We start from the raw sequence: 17,923 nt of genomic DNA, 5'->3' as shown, positions 1-17,923 counted from the left end.
TTTTCAATCCTGTGATCGGAAAATTATCTGCATGGGCTGAATCTGGCGAATGCGGTGGCAATTCAAACTTTAATCCATTAATTTTGACCGGAAATCTGAGTTGGTGCATTCTCTTGATGAAACACTTTCTTTTTGACCAAATGCGATGGTTTTTGCTTGTTTTTTTCGTTCAAACGTCGCATCAAAATCGTTGTTGATAGTTTTTTAAGATAGTCAATCTCGTTGGGAGACAAATTGTATAAGATATTAAATATCTCAGAAAATATCGATTTTTGATAAAAAAGTTTCAAATAAAAAATGAAGCTCATAAGAAGCTTTACAATAAAGGTGGAATACATTTTTTACCTAAACCTTTTCGTTTGGTTGTTATGACCCTAAATATCTGGATTGGAGACAAATTGTATATCATATAATACTAAATATCTCAGAAAATACCGATTGTTAAAAAAAAAGTTTCAAATAAAAAATGAAGCTCATAAAAAGCTCTACAAAAGAGGTGATAAACATTTTTTACATAATCCTTTTCGTTTGGTTGTTATGACTCTAAATATCTCAATGGGAGTCAAATTGTACATCATATAATACTAAATATTTCAGAAAATATCGATTTTTGAAAAAAAAGTTTCAAATAAAAAATGAAGCTCATAAAAAGCTCTACAAAAGAGGTGATAATCATTTTTTACAGAAACCTTTTCGTTTGGTTGTTATGACCCTAAATATCTGGATTGGAGACAAATTGTATATCATATAATACTAAATATCTCAGAAAATACCGATTGTTGAAAAAAAAGTTTCAAATAAAAAATGAAGCTCATAAAAAGCTCTACATAAGAGGTGATAATCATTTTTTACAGAAACCTTTTCGTTTGGTTGTTATGACCCTAAATATCTGGATTGGAGACAAATTGTATATCATATAATACTAAATATCTCAGAAAATACCGATTGTTGAAAAAAAAGTTTCAAATAAAAAATGAAGCTCATAAAAAGCTCTACAAAAGAGGTGATAAACATTTTTTACATAATCCTTTTCGTTTGGTTGTTATGACTCTAAATATCTCAATGGGAGTCAAATTGTACATCATATAATACTAAATATTTCAGAAAATATCGATTTTTGAAAAAAAAGTTTCAAATAAAAAATGAAGCTCATAAAAAGCTCTACAAAAGAGGTGATAATCATTTTTTACAGAAACCTTTTCGTTTGGTTGTTATGACCCTAAATATCTGGATTGGAGACAAATTGTATATCATATAATACTAAATATCTCAGAAAATACCGATTGTTGAAAAAAAAGTTTCAAATAAAAAATGAAGCTCATAAAAAGCTCTACAAAAGAGGTGATAATCATTTTTTACAGAAACCTTTTCGTTTGGTTGTTATGACCCTAAATATCTGGATTGGAGACAAATTGTATATCATATAATACTAAATATCTCAGAAAATACCGATTGTTGAAAAAAAAGTTTCAAATAAAAAATGAAGCTCATAAAAAGCTCTACAAAAGAGGTGATAAACATTTTTTACATAATCCTTTTCGTTTGGTTGTTATGACTCTAAATATCTCAATGGGAGTCAAATTGTACATCATATAATACTAAATATTTCAGAAAATATCGATTTTTGAAAAAAAAGTTTCAAATAAAAAATGAAGCTCATAAAAAGCTCTACATAAGAGGTGATAATCATTTTTTACAGAAACCTTTTCGTTTGGTTGTTATGACCCTAAATATCTGGATTGGAGACAAATTGTATATCATATAATACTAAATATCTCAGAAAATACCGATTGTTGAAAAAAAAGTTTCAAATAAAAAATGAAGCTCATAAAAAGCTCTACAAAAGAGGTGATAAACATTTTTTACATAATCCTTTTCGTTTGGTTGTTATGACTCTAAATATCTCAATGGGAGTCAAATTGTACATCATATAATACTAAATATTTCAGAAAATATCGATTTTTGAAAAAAAAGTTTCAAATAAAAAATGAAGCTCATAAAAAGCTCTACAAAAGAGGTGATAATCATTTTTTACAGAAACCTTTTCGTTTGGTTGTTATGACCCTAAATATCTGGATTGGAGACAAATTGTATATCATATAATACTAAATATCTCAGAAAATACCGATTGTTGAAAAAAAAGTTTCAAATAAAAAATGAAGCTCATAAAAAGCTCTACAAAAGAGGTGATAATCATTTTTTACAGAAACCTTTTCGTTTGGTTGTTATGACCCTAAATATCTGGATTGGAGACAAATTGTATATCATATAATACTAAATATCTCAGAAAATACCGATTGTTGAAAAAAAAGTTTCAAATAAAAAATGAAGCTCATAAAAAGCTCTACATAAGAGGTGATAATCATTTTTTACAGAAACCTTTTCGTTTGGTTGTTATGACCCTAAATATCTGGATTGGAGACAAATTGTATATCATATAATACTAAATATCTCAGAAAATACCGATTGTTGAAAAAAAAGTTTCAAATAAAAAATGAAGCTCATAAAAAGCTCTACAAAAGAGGTGATAAACATTTTTTACCTAAACCTTTTCGTTTGGTTGTTATGACCCCAAATAACTCGACAGGAGTCAAAATGACTATCATATATTACTAAATATCTTTTAAAATATCAATTTTTTAAAAAAAAAGTTTCGAATAAAAAATGAAGCTTTAGAAAAGCTCTACAAAAAAGGTTATTTACTTTTTGAAATGTCTACTATGTCCGCAACGATCATCCAGTGGATTTTCTTCAACTTTTCTGGATTCGCCCTTCATATAGTCGCGATTCTGGTTTTCAGGGGTCCTAAGGCCTCGTTCAAACTCTCTTACTCAATATTTCACTGTTAATAACGAAAAAACATTCTCATCCAGAGTAGAATCTAGTTCAGCTTTTTTATTTTTTAGGATAATACCTTCTAAATAACGTTGTTTACAAATTTTCACTATCGATGGCTGTCAAATAAATAATAAACAACATGGCGTCTTCAAACCCGAAACTACCGCCATCTCTATGTCAAACTAGCTATTTCTAGAACCATCTTCTTCCGTAGGTTAAGTAAGGAAACTTCCGTACGTGTTTTACGAGAAAATAAAACGATTTTCTTTCTGAAAATTTATTATATACGATGTTACAATAATTGAGCTTTATTTTCTAAATCATCCGTACACGATTCGTCGCCCTCGTCTTCGAAATGATTTTCTAGACCGTAACCATTATTAGTACAACAAGATTTTCGAACGGCTATTTTAAAATTCTTGTTTATATAATACAAAGTGAAAATAACAGTAATCGGACTACCGTAAGCTATAAATTCAGGAATAAACAAAGTTACGTAAAGGATAAAAAGGACTGTGTAATTATTTTGGAAAATAGCGTGGAGTACAAGGTAAAGGATAATAGGAATCCAGCTCATTATCACAACATTGGCTATCCTCAAAGGATAATTTTTTTTGTTATCATCAGCTTTAATTTTACAGTCACAAATTATTACAAATATTATTGTTAGTAATAAAAAAATTAGTTGAGGTAAAAGCGACCAGTTTCTATACGTAATTTGACATAAAATAAACCCGCCGATTAAATTTGCTGATATCAATACGTAAATGACGATTATCAAGTTATTGTTTAATTTCAAAAAAATTTGTTTGACGTTCTTACAATTGACGGTGATTAACCAATTTACGGACAGCGCCAATCCGGTTAGAAACATGCCCAGCAAGCCGCTATTTTCGATTTCATCTTGAATACACCAAAAACTCAAAGTTATATGTTGCCACAAGTCGAAAATTTCCATGAAAATCGTCAAAATCGGCTTGGAAATCGTGTACAGTATGTTGAATAACGAAAAGTGCATTATCAATTTATTCGCTTTGATCATTTTTAATTTCGGGTTTCTGCATACGATTATTATTAAATAAATGTCTATTGAAACGACGAATATGTCGAGGAAAAATTTGATGATGTCTGTTATTTCTTGAAAAGTCGAAATGCTGTTCATACGTTTTATGAATAATTCCCTTTCGTTGTATTTGTAATCGAACGATTGTTCTAATACTGGAAAATTGAAGGCTGCCGGTACTTTAGCCATTTTTTTTTACAAATCGAGTCTGAAACAAAAAAAATCGAAAACTGTGTTTGTTTTCCACGAATTTCGAACTAAAAACGATAAAATCAAACTTTTTAAACTGATATTTGACGTATACGACGGTTGTATGAAAAGTTTTCAACGGAAAAAATGCGTTTAAGTATATACGAGGACTGGTTAATAAATAACGAAAAGATGCGACTAGATGGCGCGTTTTTTACTAGTCGAGCGACGTTTCAATAACAAATTTCTCGGTAAATTAGAGAAAAAAACTCCGACACTTAATATTTGTCAGTTTTGACATCGCTAGGAGAACGAATTTGTAAAAAAAACGAAAACTGTGTTTGTTTTCCACGAATTTCGAACTAAAAACGATAAAATCAAACTTTTTAAACTGATATTTGACGTATACGACGGTTGTATGAAAAGTTTTCAACGGAAAAAATGCGTTTAAGTATATACGAGGACTGGTTAATAAATAACGAAAAGATGCGACTAGATGGCGCGTTTTTTACTAGTCGAGCGACGTTTCAATAACAAATTTCTCGGTAAATTAGAGAAAAAAACTCCGACACTTAATATTTGTCAGTTTTGACATCGCTAGGAGAACGAATTTGTAAAAAAAACGAAAACTGTGTTTGTTTTCCACGAATTTCGAACTAAAAACGATAAAATCAAACTTTTTAAACTGATATTTGACGTATACGACGGTTGTATGAAAAGTTTTCAACGATAAAAAAGCGTTTAAGTATATACGAGGACTGGTTAATAAATAACGAAACGGCGCAACTAGATGGCGCGTTTTTTACTAGTCGAGCGACGTTTCAATAACAAATTTCTCGATAAATTGAAGAAAAAAACTCCGACACTTGATATTTGTCAGTTTTGACAGCGCTAGGACAATGAAGTTCGTAAAAAAAACGGAAACTGTGTTTGTTTTCCACGAATTTCGAACAAAAAACGATAAAATCAAACTTTTAAAACTGATATTTGATGTATACTAGGGTTGTATGAAAAGTTTTCAACGGAAAAAATGCGTTTAAGTATATACGAGGACTGGTTAATAAATAACGAAAAGGTGCGACTAGATGGCGCGTTTTTTTCTCGTCGAGCGACGTTTCAATAACAAATTTCTCGGTAAATTGGAGAAAAAAACTCCGACACTTAATATTTGTCAGTTTTGACAGCGCTAGGACAATGAAGTTCATAAAAAAACGAAAATTGTGTTTTTTTTTCACGAATTTCGAACAAAAAACGATAAAATCAAACTTTTTAAACTGATATTTGACGTATACGACGGTTGTATGAAAAGTTTTCAACGATAAAAAAGCGTTTAAGTATATACGAGGACTGGTTAATAAATAACGAAACGTCGCGCTTAGATGGCGCGTTTTTTACTACTCGAGCGACGTTTCAATAACAAATTTCTCGGTAAATTAGAGAAAAAAACTCCGACACTTGATATTGGTCAGTTTTGACATCGCTAGGAGAACGAATTTGTAAAAAAAACGAAAACTGTGTTTGTTTTCCACGAATTTCGAACTAAAAACGATAAAATCAAACTTTTTAAACTGATATTTGACGTATACGACGGTTGTATGAAAAGTTTTCAACGATAAAAAAGCGTTTAAGTATATACGAGGACTGGTTAATAAATAACGAAACGCGCGCTTAGATGGCGCGTTTTTTACTAGTCGAGCGACGTTTCAATAACAAATTTCTCGATAAATTGAAGAGAAAAACTCCGACACTTAATATTTGTCAGTTTTGACAGCGCTAGGACAATGAAGTTCGTAAAAAAAACGGAAACTGTGTTTGTTTTCCACGAATTTCGAACTAAAAACGATAAAATCAAACTTTTAAAACTGATATTTGATGTATACTAGGGTTGTATGAAAAGTTTTCAACGGAAAAAATGCGTTTAAGTATATACGAGGACTGGTTAATAAATAACGAAAAGGTGCGACTAGATGGCGCGTTTTTTTTTAGTCGAGCAACGTTTCAATAACAAATTTCTCGGTAAATTTGAGAAAAAAACTCCGATATTTACTATTTGTCAGTTTTGACAGCATTAGGAGAACGAATTCGTAAAAAAACGAAAACTGTGTTTGTTTACCACGAATTTCGAACTAAAAACGATAAAATCAAACTTTTAAAACTGATATTTGACGTATACGACGGTTGTATGAAAAGTTTTCAACGATAAAAAAGCGTTTAAGTATATACGAGGACTGGTTAATAAATAACGAAACGTCGCGCTTAGATGGCGCGTTTTTTACTACTCGAGCGACGTTTCAATAACAAATTTCTCGGTAAATTAGAGAAAAAAACTCCGACACTTGATATTGGTCAGTTTTGACAGCGCTAGGAGAACGAATTCGTAAAAAAAACGAAAACTGTGTTTGTTTTCCACGAATTTCGAACAAAAAACGATAAAATCAAACTTTTTAAACTGATATTTGACGTATACGACGGTTGTATGAAAAGTTTTCAACGGAAAAAATGCGTTTAAGTATATACGAGGAGTGGTTAATAAATAACGAAAAGGTGCGACTAGATGGCGCGTTTTTTTCTCGTCGAGCGACGTTTCAATAACAAATTTCTCGATAAATTGGAGAAAAAAACTCCGACACTTGATATTTGTCATTTTTGACAGCGCTAGGAGAACGAATTCGTAAAAAAAATGAAAACTGTGTTTGTTTACCACGAATTTCGAACTAAAAACGATAAAATCAAACTTTTAAAATTGATATTTGACGTAAACGACGGTTGTATGAAAAGTTTTCAACGGAAAAAATGCGTTTAAGTATATACGAGGACTGGTTAATAAATAACGAAACGGCGCGACTAGAGGGCGCGTTTTTTACTAGTCGAGCGACGTGTTAATAACAAATTTCTAGGTAAATTTGAGAAAAAAACTCCGACACTTGATATTTGTCAGTTTTGACAGCGCTAGGAGAACGAATTCGTAAAAAAACGACTCGATTTTGCACTAGGACAACGCATCTGCCCTAAAACGCGCTATCCGTGAAGTAATAGTCCGCAATAATCACCAGATTTAGTACCGTGTGATTGTTTTTGTTTCCGATGATAAAATCTGCTTTGAAATGGACCCGATTTGAGTCGATGGAAGAGCTCCTGAAGACCTTCATCAAAGAAGACTTCCATCAATGGAAAAAACGTATGGAAAAGTGTATGGCGAGGGGAGGGGATTATATTTTTAATATTTTTTAATAATTTTTATAATAAAACCATTTTTTCCGTAACAAATCTAGTTATTTAATAACCAGACCTCGTAGTATTAGACATTTTCCCTAAAAACTAAAACCTCCATTTCTTTTTTAATATTTCGGGTTTCGACTTTTTTTACTCATTTAAATAACTATCCGGTTTGGGTGAGTATTTTTGGTGCGCAAAGAAACTTGAATGTACGAGGCGTGGCTATTATACAGGGTGACCTTCGATGAGTTAAAACTATCTGTATAATGCAAAATACTTATAGTAAAATTACGAAAATTTCTACGTTTATGTTTTCGGATACGATCTTTTTAACTAAAATATTTTCAAAGATGGCCGACTTCCGGTTCTACCGGAAATCGACTGTAACTTTGTTATTTCAAGTACAACACCCTGTATATTAATACATTTTTAAAATCTACGTAAAATTTTAGTCTACTTTTGTTTAAAAACTTTTTTCGAAAAATGCATATTTTTTGAGTTATTAATTTTTTTGTAAAAAATTTGACCCTTATAAATTATTTTTTTACGAGGACACCCTTAAGGATATGAAAATGGTTTTTGTTCGGTTGCTTTTAGCAAGGTCGGACGTATTTGAATTCATTTATTTTGCAGTATCAACCCTCAAAAACTACCCCTTTGCAGAGTATTAAAAAAAATAAATCTAATGACTGCCAACTTTTATATTTTGCATTATTTTTGGTATTAATGTTTCTTGGCCCTGTAATTTTTTAATTGTCTATACCCTGTCAACCCTTAAGAACCACCCCTTGGATCAAAAACTTTAATGACTTAATGTTTTGATTTTGAATTCTGGTATTTAAGTGAATTTTCCAAACACGGATTGATTTTTCATTCTCTTCACCCTGACACCCCTTAAAAACCACCCCTTTACCTCTTGGTATTCTCAAATGTACCTAAAGGCAACTTGCATTAACAAAAAAAATTCGTGCGAAAAAATTTGAAACTTTTTCTTATCGTATAATTCACAAAAAAATTTCAAATTTTTATTTTTTATGCAACTCCATTAATTTTGAAGTTATCACATCCTATAAAAAACCATTTTAAAGGTAATCTTCAGGGCTACAAGTCTATGTATGTTAGAAGGGCTTGAGCCCCTCCACATTTTATAATAAAGGGTCAAAGTGCTGTGGATAAGCAATCCACGCACTATACTGACAGATTAATTTGGTTATAACTCCGTCAATTTTTATGCTACAAAAAAAATAAAAAAAGGAAAATAATCCTCATGAAAAAAGCTTTAATTTGACTGTTCATTTGTTTTTGTATCACTTATAGTTATTGAGAAAAAATTAGCAAAAAAAAAGGATTATTTAATGCTAATTTTTTTCAAAATTATGCATTTCTAATCAGCCAAACTTTCAGATGTCGTAAATAACATCTAAATAAAGTATTTGGTACAAGGAATAAGTTTAATTTTGATTTTCAATGAAATGGCATTAGTTTTAGTGCAATTTTTTTTACCTTCAACTATTTTACATCATATCTCACTGAAATTTCAATCGAAACGACTTTTATAAATAATCATTTGAAAGGTCTTTTTAAGCTCTTTAAAAAGTATTCTATGACTTTTTGTTGAAAAATGTACCATTTTACCGTTATTCGAGGTTAAATTCTCAATTACGTAAAACAAAAGCTATTCATGTATCTATAACTTGCTTTAGGTAGAATATTAAGATTTTGAAATTAGTTTAATTTCTTTGTTTTTTTATAAGCTTCATTTTTGTTCATTACACTTTTTTCGATAAAATACATCATTACAGAGTTATACGTTATAAACTATTGCTGTATTAAAAATAATAAGCTACTGACTTTTGACTGCGAGTGTACAAAAATTTCGTAATTGATAAACAGAAAATAACCTCAAATACCGTCGAAGATATAAAGATGTTGTAAAAGCACAATTAACAATAATTAATTATTCAAATCTATTATAATTATCTTACCTGTAAAGAATGAATTAACTTTTGATATTAAATTCAATCATTAGTTTAAATGACACTAAATACCAAACACAGAAAACCACCCATTTGTGAAACAGTATCCATTATTGATAAGAATCCAATCAAATATAGTCCAATAAACAAGATAATTGTACAGATGGAAACATAATTAACACAGCTAATATATTTTATACAGAGGTTTGACGATATAACCTATTATTTCATTACTAGTATGAAAACACTGGTCTACAGTCAGGGCCGGATTAAGCTAGCGGCTTGTGGTGGCTATAGATGATGAGGCTACGTGAACTGACAGTTTGTTAGACGATTTTATACGGGCAGTAAGCATCATTTTTCATAACTCTTTCAAATGTTATTAAATATTTGCAGTAATAAAATAATAAATCATTCCTAGTCCATAGACGTATCATTTATTTTCTATTATTTCAAGTTATAGATCGATTATTTTCGTGTAAAATAACATTTATACAATTATAACATATATAATAAAACTTCCAAACAGCTAAAGTCCGTTTTTTCCTAAAATATTTGATTCACGAGAAACTAAGAACGTTTTAATGTCGAAAAATCGCTTGTAATTTATGGACAAGACCTTGTAAATAACTACAAAACAAATAAGATATAAATGTATGGAATTGTTCCGAACTCGTCCAAAATATGGACCGCGGAGCAGGTCGTGTTCGGTTATAATTGAATTCTAGAATTCAGCGAGTGGTTTATATTATGTTTTTACAACTATTTAATTATTTCTGTTTGTTTATTTTGTAGAAATGTCTTTTTTTGTCTATATTTTTTCCAAATTTGTTGTGTTCTGTTGGGCCAGTTACTTCTTGAACCATCAAAATACATTCCCGTAGTCAGCGAAAAGTTTTAGAAACGTTGTAGCACGGAATATTGAACCTTGAGACACTTCACATTCTATTGAATTGCTTAAAACATCATTGTATAAATCCTTACAAGCTGCTTTCTGTTGGGAACATTCTGTCATACTGATTATATATGTATACGAGTTTAAATTTTGATATATAATATAAAAAATCACTAGTATGAATTTCAAAAGAATTTTCTAAATATTTCTCCCTTTATTTTTAATAGACAAGTATTTTGGCCTATTCAAACTTTTTTTGTATTGTTCTGTACAACTTATGTTTGAAAAATTGTACAAATAAAAGCCCCAAACTTTGTATTAGCTGAGGTAAGATGATTTTCAAATTAATCGAAATAAACACGTTTATTTCTTCAACTCTCTCTTAAATAAACAATATTTCTTGACCTTCATTAATTAACCTCTATTATCTGATTCTAATTAATCAAAATAGACACTTGTGTCTGTACCCCAACTTGTTATAATGAATAACTTTTCCAGTTTTAATTCATTCGGTAAAATCCTTACATATTTTCCATACAGTAAATAACTTGGTATAAATCCGGTTCTTGAGTGATTGGTTTCATTATATTTATTCATACATTCTTAAGCTATTGTTGTCCAAGCTTTTCCGTCCTTCATTTATTGTACATTTAATTTTATTTACTAAAGTTTGATGCAATCTTTCATTTAAACCAATTGTAAATGGTACATTTACTGCTGTAAATATCAGAAGTATTCCTTGATCTTTTAAAACTTCTTTAAATTCCTTTGAATTTATCCCTGGATATTGATCAGTTGAAATCATACAAACACTTTATAAGTTTTATGAAATCATCAGCTGTTTGTGTCTTTGAAGTTAAAACTTAAGTATATCTTGTAAAATGATCTACTAACAAATGTAAATATTTTTTTTGTTGACCTTGATCCTCCAAATCCTCCAATTGTGTCTATTGGCATTATTTCAAATAGCCGGACCTAAATGTGACATCAATCCATACTTGTGTAACCTCGTGCTTTATTTTTTTACACAAATTTCACAAATTAAATGTCGTTTTCTAAGATGATTTACAAATTAATCGAAATAAAAACGTTTATTTCTTTAACTCTCTCTTAAATAAACAATATTTCTTGACCTACATTAAATAACCTCTATTATTTTATTCCGATTAATCAAAATTGACACTTGTGACAGTGACATTTGTGACATCGATAACAGACCATAGATAAATAATGAAAACGATATTAGAACGAAAGAAATATTTTCTTAGTAATATATAATAGTAATTACCTTTAATTTTATGGATTTTTTTGTTGGAATAATATAAATTTGTTACAAAATAGCAGCTTCATCTTCTCCATTACCAGCATCTTCGTCATCTTCAGAATCATCTTTGATGGTATAATCAACATTCGAACGGCACGTAAATCGATTTAAAAGATTTTTTAAACCAGATTTAAATTGTTTATTATTAAAACCTAACCAAATAATTATTATAATAGGACTTCCGAACGCCATTAATTCCGGTATGAAAAGAATCGATTCTAGAATTTTTCTCGCTATATATTCGAATCTTAACGATTCGATTAACAAATGAAATATGAACAAAGGCATCCAACTTAAAATTATAATATTAGCTATGGTTAATGGATAATTTTTTTGTTTATTTATAGTTTTTCTTTTGCAATCGCAAACTAGTACGAAAATTATTATAAATAAAACTAAAAGTATTAATATTATAACATTCCATGCATTTATATGCAGGAAACAAGAAGGAATATCGATTATTAATTTGAGAAAACATAATACGTAAGTGATGAGAATCGAGAAGGAATCGAATGTTTTAAAAACAGGGTTCGCGGTTTGGTAATTAATATCGACCAGCCAATGAAAGGACAGTACGAAACCAGTTAAGAAGATTCCTAGAACTGCAGTGGATTGTAGCTGAAATTCGAAACAATAAAAATTCCGATTGACGAATCTATTCAAATTGAATAAAGGGAATATAATCGAAAACATAGGAAAGGACAAAATTAAACTCAAATTAAATACACTGAAATGCATTATCGATTTGTTCGATTTGATCCCTTTCAATTTACTATTACCAAGTATTAAAATAATGAGAATAATGTCGGTTAAAACGATGAGAGTGTAATAAAATAACTCAAAAACGTCGGTGATTTTTTGAAAAATTGTTAAAGCAGACGAAATTTTCATGTATTCGTCGTATTCGTAGTCTTCGTATTCGAATGGATCTTCGATGTCTACGTAATCGATGTGGGTGTGATTAGTTGCAGCCATTATTAAAACTAGACCTAGAAGAAGAAGAAATAACGATAATTACGAGGTGTCAATGTCAAAAATTACGTTTTGTTAGGTTATGTTCGTCGCTAACAATTAATTAAACATCAGATTTACGTCAAAATGGCGGCGATGTTCTTGTATGTACCCGGTTTAGCTTTTTTTTCAGTTAGTGAGAGTTGTTTTGTTAATTTTTTCATTTCACGTTATTTAGAGAATTCAATTCGAAGTAATACAATCGAAACTGAATATTTTCAAAGTTTTTTTAGTCATTCATCGAATTTTTTCAAAATTTTCCCAGTTAAGTGGCACTTTTTATGATTTAATCGAATTCTGCGACAAATTCTCCACATTTTTCGTTGTACAAATTTTAGTCTATCTCTTCAAATAAGACGTAGGGGAGAGTGGGAATATTGTTATGAAAAATGTCTGTAAGTCCGGTTCCGTTTAACCGATTTTCGTAAATTTGATGTTGTTCGAAAGAGATTTTATCCAGCTATACAAAATATATAAATTTCAACCAATTTAATGGACAACGTAAATACTAGAGGGCGTTGTTTAATATATTTTGGATATTGTGAATTATCTTTACAAATTTAAATAGAATTATAAAAGTTTAAGTAGGATTTTTAAAATTGAACGAAATAAACATTAAAATAACGAAAAGTGTATGTAGAATCAGGTTTGTTAATTTTTTCATTTCACGTTATTTAGAGAATTCAATTCGAACTAATACAATCGAAACTGAAAATTTTCAAAGTTTTTTTAGTCATTCATCCAATTTTTTCAAAATTTACCCAATTAAGTGGCACTTTTTATGATTTAATCGAATTCTGCAACAAATTCTCCACATTTTTCGTTATATAAGTTTTAGTCTATCTCTTCAAATAAGATGTAGGGGAGAGTGGGAATATTGTTATGAAAAAATGTCTGTAAGTCCGGTTCTGTTTAACCGATTTTCGTAAATTTGATGTTGTTCGAAAGAGATTTTGTCCAGCTATACAAAATATATAAATTCCAAGCAATTTAATAAACAACGTAAATACTAAAGGGCGTTGTTTCATATATTTTGGATATTGTGAATTATCTTTCCTAATTTAAATAGAATCATAAAAGTTTAGGTAGGATTTTTAAAATTAACAAAATAAGCACTAAAACAACGAAAACTTCATGTAGAATCAGGTTTGTTAATTCTTTCATTTCACGTTATTTAGAGAATTCAATTCGAACTAATACAATCGAAACTGAAAATTTTCAAAGTTTTTTTAGTCATTCATCCAATTTTTTCAAAATTTACCCAATTAAGTGACACTTTTTATGATTAAATCGAATTCTGCAACAAATTTACCGCATTTTTCGTTATATAAATTTTAGTCTATCTCTTCAAATAAGACGTAGGGGAGAGTGGGAATATTGTTATGAAAAAATGTCTGTAAGTCCGGTTCTGTTTAGCCGATTTTCATAAATTTGATGTTATTCGAAAGAGATTTTATCCAGCTATACAAAATATATAAATTCCAAGCAATTTAATAAACAACGTAAATACTAAAGGGCGTTGTTTCATATATTTTGGATATTGTGAATTATCTTTACAAATTTAAATATAGAATCATAAAAGTTTAAGTAGGATTTTTAAAATTGAACGAAATAAGCACTAAAACAACGAAAACTTCATGTAGAATCAGGTTTGTTAATTTTTTCATTTCACGTTATTTAGAGAATTCAATTCGAAGTAATACAATCGAAACTGAATATTTTCAAAGTTTTTTTAGTCATTCATCCAATTTTTTCAAAATTTTTCCAGTTAAGTGGCACTTTTTATGATTTAATCGAATTCTGCAACAAATTTACCGCATTTTTTGTTATATAAATTTTACTCTATCTCTTCAAATAAGACGTAGGGGAGAGTGGGAATATTGTTATGAAAAAATGTCTGTAAGTCCGGTTCTGTTTAACCGATTTTCGTAAATTTGATGTTGTTCAAAAGAGATTTTATCCAGCTGTACAAAATATATAAATTCCAAGCAATTTAATGAACAACCTAAATACTAGAGGGCGTTGTTTCATATATTTTGGATATTGTGAATTATCTTTCCTAATTTAAATAGAATCATAAAAGTTTAGGTAGGATTTTTAAAATTAACAAAATAAGCACTAAAACAACGAAAACTTCATGTAGAATCAGGTTTGTTAATTTTTTCATTTCACGTTATTTAGAGAATTCAAATCGAACTAATACAATCGAAACTGAATATTTTGAAAGTTTTTTTAGTCATTCATCCAATTTTTTCAAAATTTTCCCAGTTAAGTGGCACTTTTTATGATTTAATCGAATTCTGCAACAAATTCTCCACATTTTTCGTTATATAAATTTTAGTCTATCTCTTCAAATAAGATGTAGGGGAGAGTGGGAATATTGTTATGAAAAAATGTCTGTAAGTCCGGTTCTGTTTAACCGATTTTCGTAAATTTGATGTTGTTCAAAAGAGATTTTATCCAGCTGTACAAAATATATAAATTCCAAGCAATTTAATGAACAACCTAAATACTAGAGGGCGTTGTTTCATATATTTTGGATATTGTGAATTATCTTTCCTAATTTAAATAGAATCATAAAAGTTTAGGTAGGATTTTTAAAATTAACAAAATAAGCACTAAAACAACGAAAACTTCATGTAGAATCAGGTTTGTTAATTCTTTCATTTCACGTTATTTAGAGAATTCAATTCGAACTAATACAATCGAAACTGAAAATTTTCAAAGTTTTTTTAGTCATTCATCCAATTTTTTCAAAATTTACCCAATTAAGTGGCACTTTTTATGATTTAATCGAATTCTGCAACAAATTTACCGCATTTTTCGTTATATAAATTTTAGTATATCTCTTCAAATAAGACGTAGGGGAGAGTGGGAATATTGTTATGAAAAAATGTCTGTAAGTCCGGTTCTGTTTAGCCGATTTTCATAAATTTGATGTTATTCGAAAGAGATTTTATCCAGCTGTACAAAATATATAAATTCCAAGCAATTTAATGAACAACCTAAATACTAGAGGGCGTTGTTTCATATATTTTGGATATTGTGAATTATCTTTACAAATTTAAATATAGAATCATAAAAGTTTAAGTAGGATTTTTAAAATTGAACGAAATAAGCACTAAAACAACGAAAACTTCATGTAGAATCAGGTTTGTTAATTTTTTCATTTCACGTTATTTAGAGAATTCAAATCGAACTAATACAATCGAAACTGAATATTTTGAAAGTTTTTTTAGTCATTCATCCAATTTTTTCAAAATTTTCCCAGTTAAGTGGCACTTTTTATGATTTAATCGAATTCTGCAACAAATTCTCCACATTTTTCGTTATATAAATTTTAGTCTATCTCTACAAATAAGATGTAGGGGAGAGTGGGAATATTGTTATGAAAAAATGTCTGTAAGTCCGGTTCTGTTTAATCGATTTTCGTAAATTTGATGTTGTTCGAAAGAGATTTTGTCCAGCTATACAAAATATATAAATTCCAAGCAATTTAATAAACAACGTAAATACTAAAGGGCGTTGTTTCATATATTTTGGATATTCATACATTCATACATTTTGTATGGATTGAGAAAATTTCTATCAAACAACATAAAGTATTAAGAAATCGACTAACCAGGACCGGACTTACAGACATTTTTTCATAACAATATTCCCACTCTCCCCTACGTCTTATTTGAAGAGATAGACTAAAATTTATATAACGAAAAATGCGGTAAATTTGTTGCAGAATTCGATTAAATCATAAAAAGTGCCACTTAATTGGGTAAATTTTGAAAAAATTGGATGAATGACTAAAAAAACTTTGAAAATTTTCAGTTTCGATTGTATTAGTTCGAATTGAATTCTCTAAATAACGTGAAATGAAAAAATTAACAAACCTGATTCTACATACACTTTTCGTTATTTTAATGTTTATTTCGTTCAATTTTAAAAATCCTACTTAAACTTTTATAATTCTATTTAAATTAGTAAAGATAATTCACAATATCCAAAATATATGAAACAACGCCCTCTAGTATTTACGTTGTGTATTAAATTGCTTGGAATTTATATATTTTGTATAGCTGGACAAAATATCTTTCGAACAACATCAAATTTATGAAAATCGGCTAAACAGAACCGGACTTACAGACATTTTTTCATAACATTATTCCCACTCTCCCCTACGTCTTATTTGAAGAGATAGACTAAAATTTATGTAACGAAAAATGCGGTAAATTTCTTGTAGAATTCGATTAAATTAAAAAAAGTGCCACTTAATTGGGTAAATTTGAAAAAAAAATGCCGTTTTATTCATAAATTTTCAAATACGCCCTCTACTCTTATTTACTCACCCTGTATATCGCACTTATTTTTCTTTATTTATCATAGACCTGCAGCGTTTTTTTCTAACACCGGGGCTGCATTACATCATACTGTATGTTTTAGATTTAGTTCCAAATGGGTCTATAATTGGCATAACTTAGTTTCGATTTTTTTTTTTTTTGGGAAAATTTGTTGTTAAATGTTTATACTAATTGGTTTATTACGGCATTGATATCAAAACCATGAAGTTTAAAAATTTCGCAAAGACATTGTATAATCAATTTTGTACGAAGCGACAAAGGGTGAAATATTTTGATTTAGATGATTGCAATTTACAACAAATTACACCTAATTACCACATTAACCACTTCTACAACTTTTTTTATCAAAAAAAAAATTAATAATAACGTGATTAGACAGTGTTGTTTCGAATAAAAACAAAGTTAGGTTAGGTTAGGTTAAGTTAGGTTATGTTAGGTTAAGTTCTTAAAGAAATTTTTGTAAAAAAAACTCACCTGGAAATAATATTTGTTCCCGAATAAAATATTTGACACGGTTGTCATTTAACTTTGCATATTTCAATGAAATTAAATACGAAACTCCCAAAATAAAGCGATTATTGATAAAATGTAATCGAATACGACGCTCCATTCCCCCTGGTAGCTCAAATTACATCGACAATAATTCATAATACATAATAAAAATAAACAACCAAACGCTCAAACCAATTCTGGAACATTTTTCCGATTCTGAATCTGAAACTTCCACGAATTGCACTTCAAATCAGTTGTACACCCAACTTATCCACCGGATCCGGTCCCCATTGACTGTTTCCTGTTCCGTAACCTCAAAATTCCAATAGAAGAAGAGGGATTTTCGTCAAACGAAGATGCCAGACATAAAACGTCAATCAACAACAATTATCTAGTCTAATCATAGTTTTATATATCGATATTCGTTCGTTTTATGAGTAACAATCACTAGTTACTTAACCTCAATCGTTTTCTGTGAAACTTAGTAAGTTTAGTCATGTATTAGTACTAAAACAGTACGCCCGGAAACTTGGTCTTTAATATTCAAAGTAATTCCTCAAGAGA

At 29.4% G+C, this 17,923-nt stretch overlaps 2 protein-coding genes across 2 annotated transcripts; both read right to left on the bottom strand.

Annotated features, from left to right (window-relative positions):
- Positions 1–3,099: 3,099 nt before the first annotated feature.
- LOC130449041 (uncharacterized) lies at positions 3,100–9,602 on the bottom strand. Its single transcript, XM_056786681.1, has 2 exons — positions 9,292–9,602; positions 3,100–4,109 (listed from the first exon to the last, which is right to left on the bottom strand). The coding sequence occupies exon 2, from the start codon at positions 4,088–4,090 to the stop codon at positions 3,131–3,133; it is 960 nt and encodes a 319-aa protein (XP_056642659.1). The 5' UTR covers positions 4,091–4,109; positions 9,292–9,602; the 3' UTR covers positions 3,100–3,130.
- A 94-nt stretch (positions 9,603–9,696) lies between these two features.
- LOC130449040 (uncharacterized) lies at positions 9,697–17,403 on the bottom strand. The gene is made up of 2 exons (XM_056786678.1): positions 17,342–17,403; positions 9,697–12,490 (listed from the first exon to the last, which is right to left on the bottom strand). The coding sequence occupies exon 2, from the start codon at positions 12,474–12,476 to the stop codon at positions 11,508–11,510; it is 969 nt and encodes a 322-aa protein (XP_056642656.1). The 5' UTR covers positions 12,477–12,490; positions 17,342–17,403; the 3' UTR covers positions 9,697–11,507.
- Positions 17,404–17,923: the final 520 nt, after the last annotated feature.

The sequence above is a fragment of the Diorhabda sublineata genome, chromosome 9, assembly GCF_026230105.1.
Source record: "Diorhabda sublineata isolate icDioSubl1.1 chromosome 9, icDioSubl1.1, whole genome shotgun sequence".
Classification (NCBI taxonomy): domain Eukaryota; kingdom Metazoa; phylum Arthropoda; class Insecta; order Coleoptera; family Chrysomelidae; genus Diorhabda; species Diorhabda sublineata.
The sequence above is the reverse complement of the archived record's forward strand: the minus strand, read 5'-3'. Positions and strand labels throughout refer to the sequence as shown.

What these genes read in the sequence shown, in the direction of transcription:
- LOC130449041 (XM_056786681.1), bottom strand. Translation starts at nt 4,090, where the DNA reads ATGGCTAAAGTACCGGCAGCCTTCAATTTTCCAGTATTAGAACAATCG.
- LOC130449040 (XM_056786678.1), bottom strand. Translation starts at nt 12,476, where the DNA reads ATGGCTGCAACTAATCACACCCACATCGATTACGTAGACATCGAAGAT.